Raw genomic sequence first — 27836 nt, forward strand, 5'->3', positions numbered from 1 at the left:
GAGGTGTGGCTGCCCTGGGGGGGGGAGAGGTGTGGCTGCCCTGGGGGGGGGAGAGGTGTGGCTGCCCTGGGGGAGGAGAGGTGTGGCTGCCCTGGGGGAGGAGAGGTGTGGCTGCCCTGGGGGAGGAGAGGTGTGGCTGCCCTGGGGGGCACTGGAGGAGCCTTTGGCTTCCCCTGGAGCAGGGGCCTCTGACCTTGCAGCACTGTGGGCTCTCCACCCCCAGCCCTGCCCCTGCTCCCGCCCTGCATCTTTCGGCCTCTGAGGCGTCCCCCCGAGGGCCCTGGACAGAGGTGCCTCCCTCCTGGGCCTTCACCAGCGCCGCAGCTGAGTGCTGCAGCGTGGGGTCGAGGGCTACCAGGCAGGCAGGAACGGATCCCTCTGTGCCTGTTTCCGCGCCTGTAAAGTGGACTTGGCTGATGCACTACCCTCCCCCACCCCAGCCTGCTGCCTGAGTCCCTCCCTCTCCCCAGGGTACCTGGTGGTGCCGGCGGGCGGTGGTGGCACCTTCTTGGGCGGCTTCTTTGTGAACAAGCTGAGGCTCCGGGGCTCCGCGGTGGTCAAGTTCTGCCTGCTCTGCACTCTCGTCAGCCTGCTGGGCATCCTCGTCTTCTCCCTGCACTGCCCCGGCGTGCCCATGGCGGGTGTCACGGCCAGCTACAGTGGGAGGTGAGGGCCAGGCGGCGTCTGGGTACGGGTCTGGGCCCTGTGCAGCCGAGGTCCCTCGGGATGGCTGAGGAGGGGCGAAGCACTTGGGGGAGGTGGTGTTCTGGAAAGGGCTATGGTGCAGGACAGCAGCAAGGGCAACACCCGCTCAGCGTCCACGTGAAAGGGCATCGCGCAGCGTCAGATGCACCTATGCTCAGGTCCCGGCTGGGCACCCAGCAGTCTCGTGCCTCTCTGGGGCTCAGCCCTCTGCTCTGTAGCTCTGTCAAATGGAGCCACAGCCCCAGCGTACAGGGTCCTTGAGGCTGTTTTCGCTCAGTGACATGAACAGTGTCCCAGGCTGGGCTCCCAGCGTTGCCGTGTGTTGGGAATGGGAGGAGACCTGCTGGTCAGGTGGCAATTAGGGAATATCCAAAATGCATGCGGGCAGCCTGCGCCTGGGCCCCGCCGTGCAGGCCCTGGGAGTGCACCTGCAGGCGCTGTGCAGGGCTGAGATGCACAAAGCGGCCACCCTGTCATTGTCGGAAATGCGAATGCTGAAAACCACGTCAGAGTCCGGAGGCTGGACGGGGTCACCACGCTGTCCTCACAACAGAGGCCCTGAAGGGATGGAGGAAGCTCGTCCTGGGCCACCTCCAGGACACGTGGTGAAGCAGGAAAAAGAAAGGAGTTGGACAGTGGGCGCAGCATCCCTCGATTTGAGGGAGAAGTGCACACGTCTGTGACGGCCAAGGGGCGTGTGTGTGTGGCGACGCCTGGGGTCGCACGGCCGGCCTGTGCTGGAGAACCGAGGACCAGGGTGGGGCTGGGGCCGAGGCTGCCTTTGTCCACCTGGCACTGTTTCTGTCGTAACGAGCGCACTTGACCCATATGAACGTGTTGCCATCCAAACCAAACCGATGAACCTGGGGCCTGTGCGCTGGGTGGACTGCAGTGGAGGGCATGGGCGTACCCTGCGTGAGAAGGAGAAATTCTGTCACCAGGAGGCAGCGCCCAGCGTGCTGCGGGTGGCACAGGCTTGGCAAGTTTGGAGACCCAAAATGCCGGCTGGGGGCGACGAGACCCGAGGCTGACCCCGTGCCTTCCGGGCGCCCGCCTGCCCCTGGCCCCAGCTCCACCACCCCGTGTCCCCTCTGCAGCCTCCTTCCCGAAGGCCACCTGAACCTAACAGCTCCTTGCAACGCAGCCTGCAGCTGCCGGCCAGAGCACTACAGCCCCGTGTGCGGCTCTGACGGCCACGGGTACTTCTCGCCGTGCCATGCGGGGTGCCCTGCGGCTGCCTGGACCAGCGCGGATGGCCAGGAGGTGAGTGTGGCTGCTGCCCGCGGCCCTGCCCTCGCGCAGACCCTGGGACGGGCCGGCCTTCCCCTGTAATCCGCGCTGTTGTTACGCTTCCCAGGTGTACCGAGACTGTAGCTGTGTCCCTCAGAACCTTTCCTCTGGTTTTGGCCATGCCACTGCAGGGAAATGCACCTCAACTTGTCAGAGAAAGCCCCTCCTTCTGGTTTTCATATTCGTTGTAATTATCTTTACATTCCTCAGCAGCATTCCTGCACTAACAGCGACTCTACGGTAAGCGGGGCCGGGCGCGCTTGTCCACAGCAGCCCCGGGCGGAGCTCCGCGGATCCCGCCACGCGGGCCTGTCTGACACTGGCGGCAGGAGAGACCTCACTGTCTCTGACCTCTGACAAGGGGCTTCCCACTTGGGGAGGTGACGATGTGGCTGGGTGCTGGGCCAGGAGGCCGCTGGCCTGGGGACTGACTTGGCATGCTGCCCCACTTCTGTGGGCGCTGACGCTGCATTTGGTTTTCTATTGCAGGTGTGTCTGTGACCCTCAGAGATCTTTTGCCCTGGGAATCCAGTGGATTGTGGTTAGAATACTAGGTACTGTGTAGTGAGGAAGCCGTGGTCAGTTGCGCAGTGCTCACTGCACAACGGCTCGAGCAAGTGTGTAACCACCTAGCAGATGTGCCTCCCAGCAGGAGGCTGTGCCCGCCTGGGAAGGGCTCCATTCCCTAACTGTCCACTAGAGGGGCCCCTCGTCATTTATTTGCCCAAAGACTTTCCTGGGCAATGAGGGGAAACTCCCAGCCCCAATACCCCGAATACCCAAACAAAGGAATATTTGAGCCCGCTGAGAACTCTGATGGCCAGTATCACTTTCCCAGAGCCCATGATTCCAGGCCTCTTAGCTGCCCGCACCTGCCTGGTCCCTGACTGCCAGGAGCGTGGGTGCTGAGTGTGGGTGCTGAGTGAGGGTGCTGAGTGTGAGTGCTGTGTGGGTGCTGAGTGAGGGTGCTGAATGAGGGTGCTGAGTGTGGGTGCTGAGTGAGGGTTCTGAGTGTGGGTTCTTAGTGAGGGTGCTGAGTGTGGGTGCCGAGTGTGAGTGCTGAGTGTGGGTGCTGTGAGGGTGCAGAGTGTGAGTGCTGAGTGAGGATGCTGAGTGTGGGTGCTGAGTGTGAGTGCTGAGTGTGGGTGCTGAGTGAGGGTGCTGAGTGAGGGTGCTGAGTGAGGGTTCCAAGTGTGAGTGCTGAGTGGGTGTTGAGTGGGTGCTGAGTGAGAGTGCTGAGTGTTGGTGCTAAGTGAGGGTGATGAGTGAGGGTGCTGAGTGTGAGTGCTGAGTGTGGGTTCTTAGTGAGGGTGCTGAGTGTGGGTGCCGAGTGTGAGTGCTGAGTGTGGGTGCTGAGTGTGAGTACTGAGTGAGGGTGCTGAGTGAGGGTGCTGAGTGTGAGTGCTGTGTGGGTGCTGAGTGAGGATGCTGAGTGAGGGTGCTGAGTGTGGGTGCTATAAGGGTGCTGGGTGTGAGTGCTGAGTGAGGGTGCTGAGTTGGTGCTTAGTGTCGGTGCTCATTGTGGGTGCTGAGTGAGGGTTTTGAGGGTGGGTGCTGAGTGAGGGTGCTTAGTGTGGGTGTTCTGTGGGTGCTGAGTTAGGGTTCTGAGGGTGGGTGCTGAGTGTCGGTGCTGAGTGGCCTTCTCTCCGCAGGGGGCATCCCGGGGCCCATCGTCTTCGGCTGGGTGATCGACAAGGCCTGTCTGCTGTGGCAGGACCAGTGTGGCCAGCAGGGCTCCTGCCTCGTGTACCAGAACTCCGCCATGAGCCACTACATACTCATCATAGGGCTCCTGTACAAGGTGAGCAGGCCCAGGGGAGGGACCGAGCGTCTGCCCTGAGGGCGGCTGGGGCTCCGGACACCCCGCAATCTTCCAGCAGCTTGGACCACAGCCCCGGACATCACAGGCGTCCTGTGACCGGTTTCTAGAAGGGGCCCTTCCCACATTCCTCATGAGCTGGTTGTGGGGGGAGGCGGGCCAGCCACAGGGGCTCTGGGGTTCACTGTCCAGGCCCCCAGCAGCTCCAGCAAAGCCCAGGCTCAGGCACTGCTCCCTCCCCCACCTCCCGGGGCTGCCCCTCCACAGCATGGCCTTGCACTTGCCTGGGGTGCCCGTTAACTAAAAGCTTTGCAGAAAGAAAAAGCAGCCCCTCCCATCAGAGCGGCTCCACTGGCGTCCACTCTGGGGCTTGGGCTGGGGCCGGCGGGCAGGCTGCAGCCTCTCCATGCTCCGTGTGCCTTCAGTTCCCCTGGATCTCTTAGCCTGGCCCTCATTTTTCAAGTGCACAAAAACTTTCTGTTGTGACTCTTGGCGTCTGCAGCCTGGGAGGAAGCTCAGGATTGTTTGGAATTTGCCCCCATTAGAGGATAAAGCACAAAAGCCTCTAAAAAAAATGCGGTCCCAGGGCCAGCTCTTCAGAGGATCTTGACGCTCTTCCTTGGGTGACAGACCAGGAACCTGCAGCTGTCAGGAGTCCCTGGCCACAGGCTGCCAGGAGGGAGGTTAGAGAAAGGGAAGGAACCCAGCTGGTTCACCTCCCCTGGGATTAGCCCAGAATAGGCCAGTCTGCATAGGGTTAATTTAAAGACAAATGCCTCAGTTTCCCCTCATCTGAGGTTTCACTTTCCACAGTTTCAGTTACCTGAGGTCAACCACAGTCAGAATATAGTAACTAGGAAATTCCAGAAGCAAACAGTTCCTAAGTTTTAAAGCACGCACCGTTCTGCACACTCTGGTGAAACCTTGATCTGTCCTGCCCAGGACTCGAATCCTCTCTTTGTCCAACTTTGGAAGAAGGTCAGAAATTACTCTGCAGGGAGCTTTGGGGATATCGGATATGAAGGCACAAGCCCTCTGTGATATGATTTTTGCTTTGGCATAAAATAACTGACGACAGGCTCATGTCTGTGATCCCAGCACTTTGGGAGGCCGAGGCGGGCGGATCATCTGAGGTCAGGAGTTTGAGACCAGCCTGACCAACATGGAGAAACCCCGTCTCTACTAAAAATACAAAAAATTAGCCGGGTGTGGTGGTGCATGCCTGTAATCCCAGCTACTCGGGAGGCTGAGGCAGGAGAATCACTTGAACCCAGGAGGCGGAGATTGCGGTGAGCCGAGATCGTGCCATTACACTCCAGCCTGGGCAACAAGAGCCAAACTCCGTCTCAAAAACTAAAATAAAATAGAAAAATAATGGAGGACCCTCTGTGAGGCGCGTCTCTGCTCAGGCTTGGGAGTGGTGACGTTTGGGGAGACCCAAAGGCATGTACACATCAGGAAATTGACGAAATGACTTCATAAGACATAACCTTGCCCAGCGTGTGCAGCCCGTCCACACCATGGCCTGTTAGACACTTTGCAGCCGGCCTGGTCACCACACCATCACCGGATCGCAATGCCATGTTCCAGCCACACCCACTTTGCCTAATCATGGCCGAAAAACACCAGAGCGCTGACGCCACCATACAGCTCCGCCAACGGGAAGCCGGAGGCGCTTCCTTCAGTGAGAAGCTGTGGTTCCCTGGCTCACGTGTCCACAGGGGTCTCAGTGTCTGCGGATGAGGGGGCTGCGGTACGTTCCCAGGGAGCCGCCCGAGAGTCTCTCTTTGCTGTGCTGAGTGAATCCCCTAGCCGGGGGCAGCAGGCAAGGGCCCCGCACACACAGCCACCCCGGGCCCAGCACAGCCAGCGGGAGCCGTGTCCAGAGGGTCAGAGCTGGCCTCAGCCACGCATGTGTCCATGTTCATTTTAGCGGGGAGCACACTGTCTCCTTATAAACCCCGCATGTCCACTTCGTCCGGCGCCGAGTCAAAACAGCCTCCCTCCACGAATGCAGCCTCAGGGCCGTCAGCCAGGCTGACACTGCAGGTGGCACCGTGGGTGTTTCTGGGCCACGCCCAGCGTGGGAATCATAGTGGTACACGTGCACTCTGCGTGTGCTTGGTGGCAGCATCCGAGCTCGGACCGCGCAGTCTTCGGGGCCCACATGGGATTCCTGCCACGTCATCCTCATGCAAGGTCAGTGCAGCCCCTGGTTGCTGACAAAGAAACCAAGACACTGACAGTTAAGAACTGCCCGTCGTGACGGCACCAGGGCTTGGCTGTGGCAGCTGCGGGCAACCAGCTCTGTGTGAGGTTCCTGTGGCCGCCACAACAAGGGACCGCAAATGAGTGGCCTAACCTGGCAGAACCAGATTCACTGGCAGGGCTGGCGCCAGAGTCAGAATCAAGGTGGGGGCAGGGCTGGCTCCTCCCGGGCTCCGGCTCTGCCTGCAGCTGCACGTGGCCTTTCCCTCCGTGTCCCTGCCTCGAGCCTCTCCGTTCTCTCCTGAGGACACCAGTCATTGGATCTGGGGCCCTTAGATCCAGGATGATCTCATCTCAAGACCTTAATTACAGCTGCAAACACCCTATTTCCAAAAAACGTCCCATTCACAGGTGTCGGGCACTGTTTAACCAGGACAAGCCCCCAGTCATGGGCCTCTGTTTTTAGTCAAAGGGCATGTTTCACTGTCTCCTTAGCAACAGTGGTGTCTGCTCTAGGAACCGGTTATATGGGAAAGGTACCCTCAGAGCAGGTTGGGTTCCGTGGACCTGGTGAGGGCCCTGCAGGCCGGGGGACAGGGACAGGACTGAGACAGGCCCCGAGTGTCCAGAGGCTCCGGCCAGGCTCCCCACGAGGTCAGCGGGCTCCTCCTCTCTTCGCAGGTACTGGGTTTCCTCTTCTTTGCCACAGCCTACTTCCTATATAAGCCTCTGTCGGGGTCTTCAGATGGCCTGGAAGCTTCTCTGCCCAGCCAGTCCTCGGCCTCCGACAATGCCACAGATACCCAGCTCCAGAGCGGCGTCTGACCACCACCCACGGCCATGGACACGGTGGCCACTCAGCATTTCCTGAGGATGGAACAGTGCCCTTGGGCGACCCAGTCACATGGAAACCAGTTTGACCTGTGGCTGAAACTCTGCTGTGACCTTCTGTCCTGGAGCTTTGCAGCCCTGCGGTGGGTGGGAGCACCTTGCATAAACTGATATTTATGGACACATTTTGCATCAGAATGTATTTATCGAATGTGTTTTATACCTGATTGTGTGTGGTGTGCATGAGGGCAAGCCCCGCGGGGGCCGTGAATCCCATGGGGAGGATGTGGGCCTGCAGCCTGAGGAAGGCTCGTATGTCCTCAGTTAAAACTGTGCAGCTGTAAATATATTTTGTACTTAAGCCTGCGTCCCCGGACTGTGTGCTTTATTTCTGTGAGTTTGCAGAGTTTGCTGGTCTCACCGTCCTTGGCCTGGCCTTTGGGACTCTGCTCCAGCAGAGGGAGGCTCCCGCCTCCAGTCCAGCCTCAGGCCCCAAGCCTGGCTGCCTGCCTCAGTGAATGGGAATGACCTGGGCTCTCTTTGCACATCGGAACTGAGGGCGCAGGTGGCCGGCCACTGCTGTTAACACAAAAGTGTGTGCATGCGTGTGTGTGTGAGCGCGCACAGGTGCATGTGGTGTGCGTGCATGCATGCACGTAGGTGCCTGTGTGTGTGCATGTGCACATGGGTGTGTGGGAGTCAGCACAGCCTCTCTTGTTTGCAAGGCTCTTGGACAGCCATGTCTCATCCCAGGAGGGTGGTGAGTCACGGGTGGCAGCCCTTGTGGTCGCAAGGCCTGTGGAGCGGCTCTGGGGGCCGCTGGCGACACGGACCCCACTGGGAGAGCCCCATGGGAACGAGGGGAGACACAGGCCCTGACCCTGGCCACCATGTCCCCAGGGTGACAGTCTGAGGTCAGGAGGAGGCTGGGAGGTTTGGGAACCAAGGAAAAGGCCATTGGAGATGCCCCGTGGGATGGAAGGCACCTGGATGGGAGCGGTGCAAACAGTGGGCAGAAGACCCAGGTACCGGGAAGACCGTGACCCCGCGCATCCCATGAGATCCGGGGAGTCTGTTACCGTTCCCTGAATGTCCACATCTGACCAAGTGGTGATCAGGCTGGGCGGGACTGACGTCGGAAGTGTGGGGTTTTGCTCTTGAGGGAAGCTCCTCGCCACCCCCTCCTGACCTAGGTTGGCCCCTGGGCAAGGGCTGAGCCTTGAGTGACCCCGGTCAGGTCTCCAGCGGCGCTGGGAACAACAGGAGGGGTGAAGGACAGGTGACCAGGGCTGTGTGTCCAGGGTGTGCACAAGACAAAGAGGTGGCCCCAGGAGGCCTGTGGGGGTTCCAGTGGCACCCAGGCCACACGCCCCTCCCCAGTGGCTGCATTTTATATGATCACAGTGAGGGCCACACCGTGAGCTGCGTAGGCAGGTGTGTGGTGCTCTGCCATTTGCCATGCGTGCGGGGGACTGGGCTGCAGAGCTGCTCTGTGGTCACGGAGAGCTCCCCGGACCCGCCCCTTGTGCCACCTCCACTGCCCTTCCGGCCATCCCTGCCCCTGTGCCCACTGAGCCAGTCCCCGTCTCTGCAATGTAACTGTCTCAAGAATGCTGCTGCATGGAGTCATCCTGTGTGGGACCTTTTGGGATTGGAGTGTTCACTCAGCACAGTGCCAAGACCCACCCCAGCGACTGCGGCGTGGATGGAGATCACCACGCGCCTGCCCTTGGATTCTTTCTGTGGTGAGGACCCCACCCCACTCCAGGGCCTCCCCTGTAGCCACAGTGTCGTGGGGTGTCCCTTATGCTGTGCTGAGACACAGGATCCGAGGAGTAAAGAGACCGGACACTGAAGAAGTGGAGAAGAGCAGCTGGACTCGGGGGCCACGCCACCTGTGAGCAGAGACAGGCGAGGCCCCAAACGCTCAGAAGCGTCTGTATTTATTAGGTACAAGCAGGGGAAGGGTTGTGAGTGAGGTCATTTATAGGCTTAGTGATAGGGCATACATAACCATGTGAGTAGCAGCGAGGGGCCACCCGTTAGGTCACCTGGGCAGAGAGGTGGGCCTCCCTCATCCCTGGACCCGCCTCCCTCAGGTCCCCTGCCTCTCTCATCCCCAGGCCACCAGCTGCACTTGGACTCTGCAGCTGGCCCTGGGCATCCCCCCAGGATTGATTGGCTCTGGGAACCCTCCCCGACCCAAGTCCTGCAGTCAGCCCTGTAGAATCTGGATGTGAAAAGCCAGCGCTTCTTTTCCTCAGGCTCCCCACCCGAGGGGGAAAAATCCAACCCACCTTGGATGGAAAATGCAGTTTTTGTAGGAGATGGAACTGGAGGATACAGAGGGCAGATATGCATACGTGAGTGAAAATATACCTACATGAGTGTACCTACGTTCTTATGAAATAGAACCGTGTTGCATCACATTCCCCTCCTGATTCACGAACAGCTGGCATCAACTGCCTGGCATCCCCCAGAGCCATGTGTTGAAGACCCGGCCCTGATGGCTATGTTTGGGGGCAGGGCCTTTTGGAGTTGGTTATGCATAAGGTCATAAGGGTGGGGGCAGACCCCCCCAGGACTGGTGTCCTTAAAAGGAGAGACCCCTGCCATCCCTCACTATGGCCGAACCCTTCCCAATCACTGAGCCCTGCAGCCCCAGGGCCTCTCTGAGAACTGACCTAGTTTCAGCCCGGACAGATCAGAACCCGCAGGTGGTCCCAGCACTGTGGACAGACGCCACCGTGGCCCTCCAGGGCTCACAGCCTGCAGCGCCTGCCCATATACCTCAGTCAAGATCGCCCCAAATTAAGGTGCAATCTGGTGCTGGTGACATTTTGATCTGCCAAGTAAGGAGATAAAACACAGACAGCCATAAGGAGAGGGGACCTGGGCTCACCAGATGCTTGTGCAGAGCTCACTGCTGTGGCTGCTGGGCCAGGGAGGGGCATCAGGGGGCAGAAGGCGCCAGCCATCTCCTCCTAGAGTCCCAGGATACTGTTTCAGCGGACGCCTGCCCTCATGCCCTCTGCTCAGAGCTACGTCCCAGTGCGTGGGAGGGAGGCAGGAACCAGCCCTACTCCCAGCTGAAGGAGTCGTTCTGGCGCCGGATGTGAGTGTGGGGGCACAGCTGGCTCTACCTGTCAGAGACACATGGCACTGAGCGTCCATATGGAGGTGTCCCCGGGGCCCTCTGGGAGATTCGTGGAAGCCGTCAGCCTGCAGGGTGAGCTGAGCTTGGTCAGGGGAATCATTCGGGAAGACTGGACAGATCCAGATGGAACCCAGGGACCCCAGGACAGAGCGGGTGGAAGAGGCTGCGTCCTCACATTAGGGAAAGGGAGAAGAGCCTGGGGCATTGGGTGGAGAAGCGATGGGAGGGAGACAGCACCCGTGGCCCGGCCACCAAGGGTGGTGCATTCTCTCAGCTGCCAGTGGTCAGGATGGTCTCTGACTCACAGATGACGATTCCAAGGGTCTGAGTGGCCCTGTGTGTTCCCCAGCATCTCACAGTGGCAAATGGGCAGAGGCAGGGGCTGGACTGCCAGCGTCCCCCAGTTCATAGGTCGAAGCCCAGCCTCAAGTGTGATGGTGTTAAGAGCTGGGACCTTCAGGGGGTAACTGGGGCAAGATGAGGGGCTGAGGGTGGCCCCACGATGGATTCAGCCCTACATGAAGAGGAAGAAACCAGGCTCCTCTTCCTCCGCCTGCTGACACGGCGAGAGACAGCTGTCTGCAGACCAAGGAGCGGACCCTCCCAGGGAGCCCAGCCTTGCTCGTGCGCCTCAGGACTCCGGAATGTGAGCAAGGCGCATGCAGTGTAGGAGCCACCCAGCCACGGTTCTGTGATGGCCGCCGAGCTGATGGAGGCTGCAGAGTTGCGACTCCGGTCTGGGGGCCCCAAGGGCTGTCCCGCTACAGTGCACTGTCCCTACCCTGGATGACAGGAAGAAAAAAGAAACGCCCTGAGCTGCAGAGAGGACAGAGAGAGGGAAGGAACGGGTCCAGCGCATTCGCACAGGGCACGGTAAACCCTAACACCGCGGAGGCTCGGCCAGGAGGGAGCTCAGGTGTTCCAGGGAGAGGCTCTGGAAGACACGGCCTCGCCTGCCTTCCCCCGAAGCGGCTGGGTGTGCGCTGGCCTGCTCATCAGTCACCGGTATTGCGAGCGTCCCTCTCCCTGCAGGCATCAAGAGCTCGTCGTGTGTGATGGATGAGGCCACCAAGCCCAGGTCCCCTTCCTGGGTCCAGGAGGGCCCCTCCGGTGCACTGCCTTCAGGCAGCTCCCAAGAGCCTCGGGGTCTCTGCAGCTTTTGAGCTCCGCCGCCCTCACCTCCATCTAAGCTGCCCTCATTGACATCGGCCTGGCTCTGACTCAGATACAGGGAAGAGACAGGAGCAGACAGCTGATGGGGACAGTAGGGACACAGGGGCAGAGAGGAGTCTGGTTGCAGCCTGGTTCCGGCCCCAGCCTCCCAGGCCTGGTGACGTAGCCTCTGCGTGACTCACAGTGCAGGGAGCGTGTGGCTTCTGGCCCTGGCATGGAGGCCAGAAGGCATCTGCAGACCCTTACACAGTGCACCTGCTCCTCTGGGGTCACGGGCGCATCCAGTCTAGCAGGCACACGGGCCCTGGGCACGCCCTCAGCTCCGCGCTGGCCCGGGTCCTGGCTGCCTCCCATAGCTGGCCCCTGCCCTACCATGTCCTGGGAGGAGCCCTTGGGATTATCAGGAAAGTGTGGCCACAGGGCCTGGCTGCCTGTGGGGAGAAGAAAGAGACCACCCTGGGGAGGGAGAGGTAGGCAGTGGTTTTCCATAGAGAGATTTCCCACGGCTGCTGGGCCGAGGGCTATCGGGACCTCCTGTGTGCTGTGCATTAAATGCGCTCTTCCAGACTCAGATGCCAGCAGCGGCTGGAAAGGTCAGGTTTTCTGGTTGTTGCACCAAGTTCCTTGTGTTCATTTAAAAATAGTCATTGAATTTGGCCAGGCACAGTGGCTCACGCCTGTAGTCCCAGCACTGTGGGAGGCCGAGGCAGGCAGATCCCTTGACGCCAGGAGCTTGAGACCAAACTGGGCAACATAGTGAAACCCTATGTCTACAAAAAGAAACAAAAAAACGTCAGCCGGACATGGTGGCGTGCACCTGCAGTCCCAGCTACTTGGGAGGCTGAGGTGGGAGGATTGCCTAAGCCTGGGAGGTCAAGGTCGTAGTCAGCCGTGATTGTGCCACCACTCTAGCCTGGGTGACAACGTAAGACACTTTCTAAAAATAATAAGACGAATTGAATCTGGAATATAAGAAGAATTCCTGCAACCCAACAATTCAAAGATGATCCAATTCTAAAAATGGCAAAGGATTTGAATTTTATTTCCTCACAGAAGACATAGAAAAGGCCAATGAGCCCAGGAGTAGATGCTCAACATGTTCCCAGACACCCAAGGAGGTGCAAACCAAAGCACACAACACCGGAAGCGCACAACACCGGAAGCGCACAACACCGGAAGCGCACAACACCGGAAGCGCACAACACCGGAAGCGCCAGGTGTCGGCAAGGATGCGGAGACCAGGAATCCTCGAGCACTGTGGGCGGGAATGAGGAGAACCCGGAGTCCTTGAGCACTGTGGGTGGGAATGAGGAGAACCCGGAATCCCCGAGCACTGTGGGTGGGAATGAGGAGAACCCGGAATCCTCGAGCACTCCGGGTGGGAATGAGGAGAACCCAGAATCCTCGAGCACTGTGGGTGGGAATGAGGAGAACCCAGAATCCTCGAGCACTGTGGGTGGGAATGAGGAGAACCCGGAGTCCTCGAGCACTGTGGGTGGGAATGAGGAGAACCCGGAATCCTCGAGCACTGTGGGCGGGAATGTAGAATAGTAAAACAGTGCAGCCACCTTGGAAACAGTTTGGCAGTTCATCAAAAAGTTTACCATGGAATTGGCAGATGATCTTGCAATTCCACTCGTAGATAGCTACCCAGGAGAATTGAAAGCACATGTCCTCATAGAAACACATACACAAATGTTCACAGCAGCATTGCTCATGATAGGCAAAAAATGAATCAGCCCAAATGTTAACTGACTGATAAGTATGTAAACAAATGTGGGCTGTCCATACGGTGGACCTCCCTTGGCCATCAATCAAAAAGAATGAATCACCAGCACGCTACGGTGTGTCTGGACGTTGAAAACGTTGTGTTCTATGAAAGATGCCAGACACAGAAGGACACATGTTTTGTGATTCCTTGTATAAAAGATGCCTGCCGAGCACGGTGGCTCACGCTTGTAATCCCAGAACTTTGGGAGGCCAAGGCGGGCGGATCACCTGAGGTCGGGAGTTTGAGACCAGCCTGGGCAACATGGCGAAACCCTGTCTCTACTAAAAATACAACAACTAGCCCTGTGTGGTGCAGGTACCTGTAGTCCCAGCTACTTGGGAGGCTGAGGCGGGAGAATTGCTTGAACCTGGCAGGCAGAAGTTGCAATGGGCCAAGATTGTGCCATTGCACTCCAGCCTGGGCAGTAGAGTGAGACTCTGTCTCAAAAAAAAAAAAGAAAGAAAGAAAAAGAAAAGAAAAGGAAATGTCCAGAATGGACAAATCCACAGGGATGGAAAACGGACAGTGGTGCCCGGGGCTGGGGGAGGGGAGGTGGGAGCGGTAACAATGGGTGCAGGGCGTTTTGCTGATGAAAATGTGGGGTTAATCATGGTGATGGCTGCACAGACAACTCTGAACACGCCTGAAAAACCGAACCATGTACTTTAAAGGGCGAGTATTTGGGGATGCGACCTAATCTCAGTGAAGCTGTTGTCAAACACACACACCCGTGCGCTCATCATGGCGTGCCTGGCCTGTGCTCTCACCAGTTTGGACCCTGGAGATGCGCCAGTGTGCACGACACGAGGTCCTGCCTCTGTCACTTGCTTTCCGGCGTCTGTGCCGTAACTGCAGCTCTGCCAGGAGAGCACGTGCAGGCCGCGTGCTCAGATGCTCCCCAATCTCCCTCCCTGCCCACTTCCCTAGGATGGCAGGGGCAGGAAGGGGCCTTGGAGACCGACACTCTGACGCCACTGAAGCAGGTGGTATTTTCCACAGCAGCCACAGTATGTCCTATTCCCTCTGCTGGAGGTGGGGTCCGTGCACCCTCTCTTTGACTCTGGCAGGCGGTTGGGACTGCCTCGGAGGCAGAGGTGACCCAGCTTCTACTGGCAGCACCTTCTGGGCACGCCGACCCTGGGAACCCAGCGCCATGCTGTGGTGAAGCCCAGGCCACAGGAGCCCCCGCTCTGTGCACTAGCTCTCAGCCGGGCCGAGTCCGCCACAATGCGGGTGCCATCTTGGGTGCTCCGGTCCCCAACTGGGCCCTCTGCCATTGCCCACCCTGTAGGGGAGAGAATGAGCCCTCCCCCGCCAGCCACACTACACCTGCAGGTCTGGGAAGGAAAGAGGTGTTATGCTGTTTTACACCTGAGGGGCTCTGCTGTCAGTAAAGGCTTGAGGGAAAGTGAGGCAAAGGCTGATGGAGGAAGGGGGAGCCTGAGAGGCGGCAGCAGGAGCTCCGGCGGCACCGTGGCCTGCAGGGACAGAGGCAGAAAATGCACAAATGCCCTGGGCAAGTGAGCGGATGCCAGGCAGGGATGCCAGCAGGATGGACTGCAGCTGCGCATGATGAGAAGGAGAAGAGAGGGTTGTTGTTGTTTTTTAACTTTAGTTTTCAAGCAAAATTTAGATTAAATGAAAGAAGTCAGGGCTTCACAGGATTTAAAAGAAAGCTGTTGACAGTGCCAAGTGCTGACGAGGACTGGGGCGCTGGAACGCTCGGCATGGCTGCCCGGGAACTGGCGCTGCCGTCCACACACAGTTAGACCTGCACATCCTCATAACACAGAAACTCCCCTCCTAGGGAAACGCGAAATTCCGTTCATGCAAAATCCTCTACACAAATGCTTCTCTTTCAGACTGGGTTTTGCTCTGTCACCTGGGCTGGAGTGCAGTGGTGCAATCACAGCTCAGCCTCTGCCTCCTGGGTTCAAGCAAATTTTCACAGTCAACAAAATTGGAAACCACCCACATGTCCTCTGGGGAGTGAAAGGATAAACAGTCGTGCAGCCACGCAACAGCCTCAGCCGTGAGAGGGAGGCACTGCTGATACCCCACAGGGACGACCCTGGAAGGCACCGCGCTGAGGGACAGAACGGGCCCCGGAGGTTAGCAGTGTGCGGTTTCAGGTACACGACGGCCCCCAAAAGGCTGCAGGGAGGGAGGAGAGGCCAGCAGTTGCCAGGGGCTGGGGTGGAGAGGAAAGTGTGGCTTTCAAAAGTAGCATGGGGCTGGGCGCAGTGGCTCACGCCTATAATCCCAGCACTTTGGGAAGCCAAGGCAGGCAGAGTACTTGAGGTCAGGAGTTTGAGACCAGCCTGGCCAGCGTGGTGAAACCCTGTCTCTGCTAAAAATACAAACATTAGCAGGACGTGGTTACACACGCCTGTCGTCCCTGCTACTCGGGAGGCTGAGGCAGGAGAATCACTTGAACTGGGAGGCAGAGGTTGCAGCCAGCCGAGATCACACCGCTACACTCCAATCTGGTGACAGATGGAAGCTCCGTCTCAAACAAACAAACACATACAGCAGCCTGTCGGAGCTGCTCTGGGTCGTGAAGCTCTGTGTCCTGACGGTGGGCGTGGTTCCACATATCCATACCTGTGTCAACACTCATCAAATTCCTCTTTTTTTCCCCGATACCCCCCAGGCTAGAGTGCAGTGGTACAATCACGACTCACTGCAGCCTCGACCTGCTGGACTCAAGTGATCCTCCCACCTCAGCCTCCCAGGTAACTGGGACTACAGACATGCAGCACCACACCCAGGTAATTTTTGCATTTTTTGTAGAGATGGTGTCATGCTATATTGCCCAGGCTGGTACTTTATAAAGAAAAGAGGTGTAATCGGCTCACATTCTGTGGGCTATACAGGGTTCTGTTTCTGGGAGGTCTCAGGAAACTTATAATCTTGCTGGAAGGGGAAAGGAAGGGAGCCCATCTTCACATGGCAGCAGGAGAGACAGAGCGAAGACGGAGGCACCACACACTCTCAAACCTCGAGACTTGGGAGAACGCTACACGAGGCAGCACTCGGGATGGTGCTAATCCACTAGAAACCACCCCCACAGCCCAGTCACCTCCCACCAGGCCCCAGTTCAACATGAGATTTGGGTGGGGACACACAGCCAGACCGTGTCCCCAGCTAAAGAGGCAGACATCTCTCCAGCGATCAAAACTTACAAGAGAATCTGGGTGGACTGGCAAGATACGTGGTGAGTGGAAAGGGCTGGCCACAGTGGGCCTCGAGCCCTGCCCACCCCCAGTGGCACTCTCCACCGTGGCAGCCCTGGCTGGTCACAGGCATTGCTCATGTGCCTGGGAGAGAGCTGTGCCCCTCGAGGGCTCCCTGGGGATGCCACAATATTGGCCACGTAGGTGGGAGTCAGGAACAGAAGGGTCATGCGTGGACATGGGAAGAAGGTAGGTAGGCCTGCGGCCCCGGGTCCAAAGACTGTACAGGACTCAGATGGGGATCCCTGGGTCCCGTGAGCATGGTGACCATGGAGGGGACAGATGAGCATGGTGACCTCTGCCAGGACAGATGAACATGGTGACCACAGAGGGGACAGATGAACACGGTGACCACGGAAGGGACAGATGAGCATGGTGACCACAGGGGACAGATGAACATGGTGACCATGGAGGGGACAGATGGGCCTGGTGACCACGGAGGGGACAGATGAGCATGGTGACCTCTGCCAGGACAGATGAACATGGTGACCACAGAGGGGACAGATGAACATGGTGACCACGGAAGGGACAGATGGGCCTGGTGACCACGGAGGGGACAGATGAGCTTGGAGATCTCTGCCGGGACAGGCTCGCCTTTCCCACAATTTCTCACCTCCAATTTGGGGAGGGTCTCCCCACTCAGGGAGATGGTGGGACATTCTATGAGTCTGTAGAGCATCTGCCAAAATCCAGGCATCATCCCATCAAATAGCACCATGTGTGTGCATGTGAACATGTGGCTACACACACACACACACAGTTGTCATGCTGTGTCCCAGTGAACAGTGGCTCCTAGCCCATCCTGAAGTTGGGGTCAGATCCTGGCTCTGCCACTTACAAGTCATCTGAACTTGGGTGGGTCATGTCACCCCCCGACTTTGTGTTCCCATCTGTAAACGGGGCTCACACAGGGACCCCCATCACAGGGCATGGCGAGGGTTAACCGCCGCACCCATGCGGAGCTCTGTGGGCAAGCTGGCCACAGCGTGAGGATGTCCACCATCCTCGCCAGTCCAGGGCCGCACAGCAGTCCCTTTCTGTGCTGAGCTGGGGGCTCGAGGCCAGTGGACCCTGAAGCTGCACAGGCCACGAGGGCACCCGGTGCTTCCTTTCAGTGTCAGCTCCTTGGGGGACACACAAGATGAGCCGTAGGGAGCGATTACTCAGAACCATAATTTGCACTTAGACTTATTTTAATCGGCAGCGCACTAGAAAGGCACATGTGATCACCATTTAATGAGTGTGATATGCATAATCCATTTTATTCTCAGCTGGCTCCTGGGGTAATTACATTTCTCTAGCATTTAATTCATAACTTGATCATTTATTCCAAGTCCTGTTGGGCTTGGACCATGGCTCAGAATGGCTGCCGAAGGAGCTCGGACCCAGTGCTTCTCCTGCGGAGCCGGCCGCCCGGCACTGGCTGTGCCTGCAGGTGGCGAGGAGACTTCTCCGTCACTTGGTCGGTGCTGGCCATGCCTGGAGGTGACAAGGACAGATTTTTCTGTCACTCTCAGTGGGGGCGCTGGCCGTTCCTGGGGGTGACAAGGACAGACTTCTCCGTGGCTCTCGGTGGGGGCTCCTGCTCTGGGGGCAGCTCTGTGGGCGCTGGCGGGACAGAGCCTCGGGAATAGTGATGGTTTGGTTGGTGGCGAGAGTGACGACTGGGAGGCTACGGTTGGTTCCCGCGGAACCAGCGTTCAGACCGGCGGTGACCCCATCGCGCCGCAGTGTCCCCTGCGGTGTCAGCCCTGTTGTCGCTGCACCCCTTCTAGGTTCAGGTGTGTTGAGAGACACAGATGCTCACCGCGGCGTCAGCTGCCCACGGTATTCGGCACAGCGATGCACGGCGTGGGTTTGTAGCCTTGGCACTATGGGCGGCACGTCTGGGTTTCTGTGGGGGCTCTGCCGTGTTTGCAGCCAAACGCCGACTTTCTCAGAACCCTCTCCATCAGTAAGTGATGCACCCACCGCTGCACCAGACGCAAGGTCACGTGACCACGTGCTCCCCACTTGCACACACAAAGATATCACCTGATCACACGCTCCCCCCCACACACAAAGATACCACCTGATCTCACGCTCCCCCCGACACACAAAGATATCACCTGATCACATGCTCTCTGCATACACTCACACAAAGATATCATGTGATCACGCACTCACCCCACACACTCATCCCCCAATGGCAGTGGGAGGTCCAGGGGCGTGTGGCAGGCCCCAGAGGTCCTGGGTGTTCTATTTAACCTTTCTGTGCCTCAGTATCTCACCCTCTGAAATGGGCTGATACCACAGTCTCAGTTTCACTGGGGTGATGAGCTGGGGTGCCTGGATTATAGGAAGTGCAGTACATGTGTTGATTAAATCACGGAAACCATCAGTATCTTTGCCTGACAGGTGAGGAAACCGAGGCGCAAGGAGCTGATTGACCCATGATGGCCTCAGAGCTCGTCAGCCGACCCCCACCAGGTTATGCTGCCTCTTCTGGGTGCCTCTGGTCTCCCCAGCACATATGTCCACTGGGGTGAGATTTATCCAGTGCCCCCACCAGAATCACAGGGGAGCCTGCTTGACAATGAGGGGCCGGCCACCCTGGCACCCATATTTTAACCCCTAGGGAGGGTCTTTCCTTGGCATCCCGGGGCTGGGCTGTTACTTAGTTTAGGCCACTGACGCTTGCCCGTTCATCCCCCCACGCCCTCCCTCAAATTTCCTGAGTGTGCAAGCAAACCGCCCCCCCTCCACTGCCCTGGACACACTCATTCCCACAGGGTGGTCGGGGTCCCCATCACGCATCAGGGCAGCCCCCGCCCCAGCAATCCCACCACCTGGAAGTCGCTCTTTAGGACCTCATTAGCCCCAGCGCCACCTCTCAGCCCATGGCCGTGGTGAGTTTAGTCTTCAGTTGCAGCAACCAGCTGGGCAAGGAGTGCAGCCTGGAGAATGACGGCGCCGATTATTGTCCGCTCTCCCCAGGAAGGCCAGCGTGCACAGGCGGCCACGCCGGGGCTCCCACAGCACCTCAGAGACCAGGAATGGGACATATTCGCAGAGTTCAGGGGGCTGGGGTCAGGCCACAGGGCATGGAGGTCAGGGCACATGTGACCAGCCAGGCCCGTAAAACACACACAGTGGGGAGGGTACTCAGCTGCCAAGGAGGGCGCGTGGGGAGGCACGGGCAGGCCATGGGTGCGGTGAAGAGGGCAGGCAGGGGAGGGTGGGAGCTGGGTGTGGAGGCGGGAAGTGGTGGGGAAGTGGGGCTGGGTCCCGGCTGCCCTGGCTGTCCCCACGCCTTCCCCAGCTGGCCTGGTGCCCAAGGGTGGGTTCCTGGGACAACGGCACCCACCGTCATTCTGTCTGCTGTGGCTGACAAAGTGGACGTTTTCTTGCTTTGTTTTGTTGCTTTTTTCTTAAGGAAGCAGAGCATGAATTTGGAAGGCTGTAAACCCCATCTGAGCCTTGCACACAGTTCTCTAATTGGATCTTCAGCAAGGCTGTGATGGATGTGGAGGCTCAGCTTTCTGACAGCGGCTGCAGAGCAGGCTTTCTCTAGGGGGTGGACTGCCCTGTTCTCTCGGGAGAGGGTGCATTTACTTCCGATGCCCAGGGCACAAAACAGCTGGATGGAACAGCGGAAGAGGAGGGGCAGATTCTCTACCTGGGAAACACAGCAGGGCACGTTCATGCTAGAACTAGGGTCTTATACCAAGTGCGTGATGCGCCTGCTCTGTTCTAAGGACATAAAGCCTTCTACCCTCCTAGGAAACCCCTGCAAGGGTCATGGAGATGGCAGAGCAGCTTCCAGGGTTCCTCCTCCAGGAATCCTTCCGTCTTCCTCCCAGCTGTAGACACAGGTCTGCTCAACAGGTAGCCAGCAGCCCCACAGCCTCTATGTGGTTCCAAGGCTGAGCAAGTCATCCCTGGCCACTCCCATCTCTGATGACAGAAAGTACCATGATGACAGCCACTGAACTAGGAAGACAGTCGGGGGGTGGGGCGCTTCTGGGCTCTGAGGGCCCCTTCGTCCATCCTGTTACCTCGGCCACTGCCCGTCTGGGCCAGGCGGTCTCTGTACCTGGGGAGTGGAGTCACCCACACAGACAACTCAGAATAATGAGCCGAGTGTCTCCGCGGAGATCCTGCCCGGTGTGGAGCTCCTGGCATAGGATGGCAGGTGGTGTCTAAATAGCTATTCACGAGACGTTATCTCCAAGCACCGGGTGGAAAACAGCCTTCCTCCCCCTGCAGCTGAGAAGTGGCAGGCACTTCCCTGTTTACCAAGGACAACAGTCAACCGCAGAGACGCGTGGAGCTCACAGCCCTTCCGATGCCAACGTTGAGACTGAGCATCATGTCCCAAAGCTTCAGGGTGGACGGACGCAATCCACTCCGCCAAGGGCGGGGGACAGAGCCAGAAGACGCACCAGAAGGGGAGAAGAGGGGAGGGGCCGGCGACCCTAAAGAGCAAGCCCTGCCACTGTTTCTGAGCCCCCGAGGGCCCTCTAACCCCAGACACCTTCCCGGGCAGCTGAATACCACTCCAGAGTCAGACCTCGGTTTTTTTCTCTTTCTTTCTTTTCAAAATATTTTATTATAAGCTAAAAAGAGGAGAGTACACTAAGCCCCAGCAGTCGCTGGCTCTTCAGTCTGAATTAGTATGCCTGGTATTTTACCGAGGGCAGGGCTGGGTGGTGCAGAGAGAGAGGCAGGGCGTATCGGAGCGCCTAGCACCACAGAGGAAAGGTGGCTGGGCAGGGTGCCCACTGCAGGCAGATGGAGAGGTGTCCCCACACAGGAGCTGGGACCTCTGAGGCCAAGTGTCCTTGGCTTCTTCATCTGGGCCTCATGTTGTTCCAAAGGTCCATGAAGATGGTCAAAGGCCAAACAGCAGGACAGACACGGTGGCCACCCTGGGGCTTCTAAACCGAAGGCCAAGGACTTTGGAGGAAGAGCCGTCTGAGCCGAGGCCTGGGGAGGAGCCGGCCGGCAAAGGAGGCAGAAGAAACCATGCAGTGTGTCCAGGGCAGGGCAGGGCAGGGGCATCACCCAGGCTGGATGCAGACACGCACCCCTTCCAAAGACCATCAAGCAGCCCTCTGCACCCGCATGATGAGCTGGGCAGGGGCCACGCCAGGAGGCAGCACACGGGTGGCGCAGAGCCTCCAAGCCAGAGATGGGAGGGGGCTTCAGTAGTCCCCTGCCATGCCCCATTCTGGGGGGGCCTCTCCAGCAGGACTCTGCACCCCAGGGGCAGGGCTGAGTCTAAGCTACACTTCGGGGTGTGCGGGCTGTGGGGGGCTGCTCCTGGACACAAAAGGGTGATGCTGGCTTCCCCACACCTCTGCTGGGGTCGAGTGTGGGTCCCATGTCATCAGCCTGACCACCGCACTGCCAGCCCAGCACAGCCTCCAGGGCAGCCACAGCCCAGCCAGGCTTCCTGGCCTCAGGGGTATCCCTGAGCACCTGGGAGCACAGGAAAAGGTACCCCGGGGGTCCCCAGTCACCTCTCAGCCCTGACCTGCCAGGCACTAGTGCAGCACGGCACCCCCCCACCCTGGGTCTCGCCCCCACCCACTTGGGCCCAGCACCACCAGCTTCATGGCCTTCCAGGCACTGAGGCATCAGAGACATACACATATACACACACGTGCACACACACGCAGAAGGGCTGACACATACCACCACCCCACGTGTAAGCCCCAGAAGCTGCACGTCACTGAGCAGCAGAGATGGCCCATCCCAGAGGGCAAGAAGGAGCCCTGGCGTCTCTACAAGGGCACCTTGCCCAGGTCCTGCCCACATCCCCTCACTAGATCCCTTGAGGAGGGCAGCTGCCCCCACACCACTCAGTGCCAGGGCTTACCCGTGAGCCCAGCCTGTGCATCCCCAGCCCTGTGCGCCAATGACCCGCTCGCCCCTGGCCTCACTCACCCCAACCCCGCTCACCCCTGGCCTCACTCACCCCAACCCCACTCAGCCCTGGCCCTACCAGGTTCTTAAGCGAAAGCTCGGTCTCTCTGCACACAGCAAACACAGCTCTGTCTGTATTTTCTGGGGGTTTTGGGCTCACGTTGGACACTGGAGGGTCTCTCGCAGGAGTCAGAGCAGCAGTTCAGGCTTTTGAAGCCAAAATGGAACGGATGCCGGGCCTGGGAGACAGCAGCTGGGTGACAGCAGGGCTCCAGAGCTGGCAGGTGCCCAGGGTGGGGGGATGCCCGCCCCCGCCACTCGCTCCTGCAAACCTGGTCCCTGACTTGGGTTGTGACAGTGGAGCTGCCAGGAGGAAGGACACCCCCATAATGTCAGGAGCACCCAGCGCAGGGGAGACCTGACTTCCAGGCCCTGGGGGAAGCTGGGGTGGCCAGGCTGGTGGCAATGAGATACCAACCTTTTCCGAGAAGCCCTTTAATAGAAACCAAACGAGTGCAAACCTCGGCACGGAAGCACATCTTTCAAGAAGATGGAAAATCAGACTCATCGCAAAAGCTCGAGCAAAGTTAATTTTCTCTGACATTTCCTTCTGTGGTTAGTCTTGGAGCCAGCAGGTGGCCGGAGGCGCCCCATTCTTCCTCGTAAATGGATGGTCTCTAAGGAGTCAAGCCAGGTCCTCACCTCCAAACCCTCAGCCCATTTCTCCCCAGCCTGCACGTGGCTGGCTGCGCCCCGTGCCTCACAGCCTGTCCCTTGGGCACAGGGTGGCTCCCTTTTTCCATCAGTCCTTCCTCCATCGCACTGGGGCTTGTGCAGAAGCGGGGGCTGATGCAGAAGCGGGGGCTTGCAGACATCACCCTATTCACTGAGGATACCAGCTGCCCGAATGGACAGACGGACAGATGCTCAGCCTCTTCAGGCACTGGCCTGTGGCCTCCCAGGCTGGGTGAGCAGGAGGTCCCCACGGGAGACTTGGCAGAGGAGACCCCAGCCCCAGCAGGCCCCGGCCAGCTGGGCGTCCAGCACACTGGTCCCTGAGCAGCTGTCTCCACCCCAAATTGAGCCCCTCCTGGGGACCCCCCCTTTCCAAAGACTCTCTGGTTGTCTTAGAGCCCTGGATGCTCTGGAAGGCAACCACCAGGCCTCGAGAACTTGCGAAGCCAAGGTGAGCCACAGGAACCCTGCCAAGTTGCCTGATTCCTTGTGTTCCTGGCAGAGGGACCCACACCATCATCACCCCACTCCACTTGTGGGACGGAGCACCCAGGAGTGTCTGGGGCCGAGGAAGGTGGACCTGAGGGAACCTCGACCTGCAGGAAGAATATGGAAGGAGTGGAGCAGATGCAGGGGACCCGCGTGCCCACCCTCAGCCCAGGGCCGGAGCCGAGGCCTGCAGCCAGCGCCTGCGTTCCTGTGCCCGTGGCTTTCCTGGCCCTCGTGCCTGTGCAGCAGGTGAACAACCTGGGCCCCCTGGCCTGGTGGGTGGGCCTGTCCGCCGTGGGTCCCCAGCTGCCCAGCACCGCGAGCGCCCATGGTGGTGCTGGCCCGCCTCTCGAGTTGGCAGCCTCCCTGCCCCTGGAGTCGGTGGTGTAGGATGTAATGAATTCCTCTTCAAAGGCTTTAGCCTGTAAATTGTTAAGTGCGATGAGCTCTGAGATCCTGTCCAAAGAACCAACGTGTCCGCATGTTCAGCCCGTCTGTTCTTTGTTCTCCATTTTAAAGTTTAACCTCCTGGTTCCCTTTGCCTCCTGATGTCTAGTTTTAGTAAACTACTTTTCCAGCAGTTCTAATCAGTGGTTCACACCTGTTTCCCTGGTCACCTGCTTTGACCTGAGTCACCTTCAGTTACCTGCTCCGTAACCGTCCCTCCCACTGAGCTGCTCACCCAGCACTCTGGCTCATTCCCCTGCTCCCTTTAAAATAGCCCGTCAGAACCAGCTTAGAGTGTTCGGTGCGACCCTGGCCAACCAGGAACAAGACAGCAGCAGGGCAAAGGTGCCCGGGCTAAGAACCCCTCCTCCTCCCCCGGTCGGTGTGCGTTCACTGCTGCTCCCTCTGTGGGACGCACTTTTCTGTGGAAGTAAATCGCCTTGCTGAGAACATTAACACTCAAGTGCTACTTCTTTTATGGCACCAGAAATGTACGTGGAATAGTGGCCTCCCTGCCCCAGCGGCACTTTCTGTGTGTCCTCCCAGGAAGCCTCCTGCACCCAGCCCCAGGCTCCCTTCTGTCTCAGGGGGTCCACCTGGAGAAAGACAACCCCTGGGTGCCCCAACATCTCATCAAGTCCCTTGACACCCCACGGGAGTGGGGTCAACAGTTTTCCAGGGGAGGACGGAGCTCAACAGAGGGCGTCACCTGCACGAGGTCACCACGGGCTCTGACCCCGCAAGCCGAGAGAGGTTCTGCAGGAGCACCGGGAATCCCAACCACAGAGCAGGAGGAAGCCGAGCAGCCCTGGCTCCACCCCCGCCCCTCCACGGAGCCACAGGCCGGAGCCCCTGCTCTGCTCTTACTCATTATTATCTCAGGTTTGCCATTTATTTCACCAGGAGAGAAACTGCAAGAGGAAATGAACACTTCCGTACTCTGCAGTGAGATACGTTGACGGACGCATGCTGAGATTTGTTAGGAATAATGAAAAGGAAACACCCTACTGGCTTCCCATTCGCCCGCCTGACAGTTCATCCCGTTCCAGGCGGAGAACCGCAGTTCGATAAATTCACTGCCATCGGTTTTTTTTTTATTGACTTTGTTGTGTTAACTTCGCTGTGGGAAACGTCAGACGTCTGCAGAGCGTGGGAGGATCGTGGCCCCGCACTCCCGCGCCTGCTGCACCGTCTGTACCCTCACCCCGCGTCTCATCACTGGTCCACTCGCAGTCTCCCCCAGATTATAGTCCTAATATTATTTTGCAAAGTCGAGAGCTCCCCATCAATCTGTTGGCAGATTGAGAACGGAGGGAAGTGGTGTCAGGGTGGCTGCCCTTGGTGCTTCTGTTAAAGGAGAAGCACCCCAGCCATGGGGCGGCCCCCCAGGAATGACACCCCCACCGGGAATGAGAGCCCCCAGGAATTGAGCGCAGCCCCCTCAGACCCCCTCGGCTGGGGAAGGAACCAAACACAGGGCTATTGGGGAGCGTTCAGTGTAGAAACCAGCTGGGCTTGCTGGGAGGGGCATTCCCAGTGCCCCAGGATGTTTTGAAAGAAGTGACACCAAGGCCCCAGGATTACCGTCCCCTACACGCATTTTCTGAAGTGACTCAGCTGTGTAGACAAATCTGTCTGTGGCAGCAACGTGCTGTTACAAAGCTAATCCTTAGCTGTCGCAGGAAGCAGCAAATTATCTTGTCGGCTCTTCTCAGACGGAAGTGTCTCAGGAGCGAATGTGTTTATTATCAAGCCTTGAAATTTCCAGAGAATACCAGAACCTATTCGTGCGTGACGCTGTCATGATTTTCTAACCGGTCACAGAGAGTGAAACCGTGGGCTGGACACTGCTGCTTGCCGCCCGTTTCCGGCCTTCACTTGCAGAGTAAGGGGCTCCGGAGCTGGCAAGAGACCTCCTGGGGTGTCTGGAGGGTCCTGCTGGCCACCTGGCCACCAGTGTCCATGGTCACCATGGCTGAATGCAGGTGACAAAACCCAAGTCAAACCAGCTTGAGGAAGGATGGGGGTAGGGCAGGCTTCAGGGACAGCAGGACTCAGGGGCCAGAGCAACAGCCCCAGGGCTCTGTCCTCCTCCCTCCCCCATCCCCAGCTCTGCCCACGACCACCAGGAACCCAGTCGGCAACCAGTGAGTGGAGCCACCCTACCCAGCAAGCCCAGCGAAAGGGCTCTTCGTTCCATGCTGGGTGATGCCTCCAGCCCAGGACCCACCCCTGGGGCCTCGGGAAGGGGGCCTGTGGTTGCTGGGGGAGGGTCAGCCCATCCCCCAGACCATGTGGGATAGGGTCTCTGTGACCCCACAGAGGGTGCAGGGCTGGGGCACGGGCTCCGTGAGTCTGGGAACCAAACCACCACGTGACCCTTCCCACGCCTGGGTGCCAGCTGCCCACCGCAGAGCAGAGTTGCCTGGCCGGTGGTGACAGGCAACAAGGAAGCCCCAGGTTCCTGGCCGGTGGTGACAGGCAACAAGGAAGCCCCAGGTTCCCCTCCAGAGGACACGCTCATCAAACAGAGTGGCATTTGAAAAGGATTACAGAGCCGGACTCCGGGACTTGAGGGCTGTTCAGGATGTGGACAGCAAGATTCTTCATTGGCACCATCGGGCAGCCTCAGCCCTTTTTTAAACAAAAACAAAATAACAGGTCTTCTCTGTTAGCCATCAAACCCATTACATATGGGCATATATTTAATATATCATTACAACTTGTGTGCGTGCATGTGTGTGCATGTGTGTGTGCGCGTGTGTGCATGTGTGTGCGTGTGTGTGCATGTGTGTGTGCATGCGTGTGTGTGCATGTGTGCATGTGTGTGTGTGCGTGTGTGTGCGTGTGTGTGTGCGTGTGTGGAGAGACACAGGGAGGGAGAACAGGCAGGCGGGAGCAGCATGCGGATAAACAGGGAGGATGCATGGAGCAGGACTGAGAGCAATGCCCACAGGCTGCACGTGCCAGTGTCCAGCCCCATGACCACGTGCGCGTGCACAGGCTGAGCGTGTGTGCATTTGTGAACGTGGAGAGAAGGCATGATTCCGGCAGAGCCTGTGGGCTGCAGGGCATGTCTGTATTCTAACTGCTCATTTCTACTAGAACACATTTTCCTTAAGTTAATGCTCCTTTTTTCCCTCCAACGATATTTTTAAAACCAGATTGCAGAGCTGTGCTGGTTGCTAGCACAGACTCCAAGCAACCGGCACCCTCCTGTGCCAAGTTTTGGGGTCCCAGCAGAAGCACATGGCTGGAGGCACAGGAATCCCACAGGCCCCGCCCAGGCTTCCCAGGACTGTGACTGAGACGGGGTCCACACTGCCCCCAGGCCTGTCGGGGCCAACCCCAGCTACCCTGAGGGAACCGGAGGGAGAGCCGCTGGGGCTGACAGTGCTGGACGTGGAGCCCCTAGAGAAGGGTGGCCTCCTCCACACCCGTGGTTGGTGACGCTGAGAATAAGCTTCTGCTGTCTTAAACCACGCAGCCCCCGGCAGCAGTCACGGGGAAGCCCTGCTGTGCCCACTCTGGCCAAATGCCAGCCCGGGCTGCCCGAGACACGCCTCCCATTGGCCTGAATATCTGGAACTTGTTTGCAACTGAGCCCCCCTTGGCCAAGGGTCCCTTAAACCCTATGTGCTCTCCTGCCTTGTCATCTCATTGTTCCCTGAAGGACCAGGGGTGCCCCTGTCAGTGGATGCTCCTGGTAGGAGCCACCGTCTCAGCTGCAGCTCCCCGAAGCAGCCCCTTGAGTAAGTGTCCCCAGGGCCAAGATGAAGTCCTGGGGTTAAGTGCTGGAGGCAGCTGCGCCTCAGCTCAGATGCTGTCCCACCTCAGGGACCCGGGGGTCCTGCAGCATGCTCTGCCCTGGGGGTGCAGCACCCGGGTGGTCTCCACTGTGCTCTGGGTGGACAAAGCAGCTCTCAGGACAGTCCCCAAAGGTCCTGGCTGCAGCCTCAGCACCCTGCGAGGCTGAAGATGTCCCGGCCTTGGTCCCTGACCCTGTAAAGGGCAGGTGTGGTCAGGGCACAGAGCTCAAGGCAGCAGGGTCTGAGAGGGCGTGGG

At 58.6% G+C, this 27836-nt stretch overlaps 1 protein-coding gene across 1 annotated transcript in view; it reads left to right on the forward strand.

The window, feature by feature from the left end:
• Window positions 1-7219, forward strand: part of SLCO4A1 (solute carrier organic anion transporter family member 4A1) — an 18161-nt gene extending 10942 nt beyond the window's left edge. Inside the window, exons 6-11 of the mRNA XM_017503493.1 lie at window positions 471-666; window positions 1803-1968; window positions 2063-2235; window positions 2485-2549; window positions 3648-3796; window positions 6704-7219. Of these exons, the coding sequence (XP_017358982.1) occupies window positions 471-666; window positions 1803-1968; window positions 2063-2235; window positions 2485-2549; window positions 3648-3796; window positions 6704-6847 (893 nt within the window). The 3' untranslated portion in view covers window positions 6848-7219. The remainder of the gene's footprint in view (window positions 1-470; window positions 667-1802; window positions 1969-2062; window positions 2236-2484; window positions 2550-3647; window positions 3797-6703) is intronic.
• The last annotated feature ends 20617 nt before the right edge of the window (window positions 7220-27836 follow it).

Source organism: Cebus imitator, unplaced genomic scaffold (assembly GCF_001604975.1).
Source record: "Cebus imitator isolate Cc_AM_T3 unplaced genomic scaffold, Cebus_imitator-1.0 Scaffold311, whole genome shotgun sequence".
NCBI lineage: Eukaryota > Metazoa > Chordata > Mammalia > Primates > Cebidae > Cebus > Cebus imitator.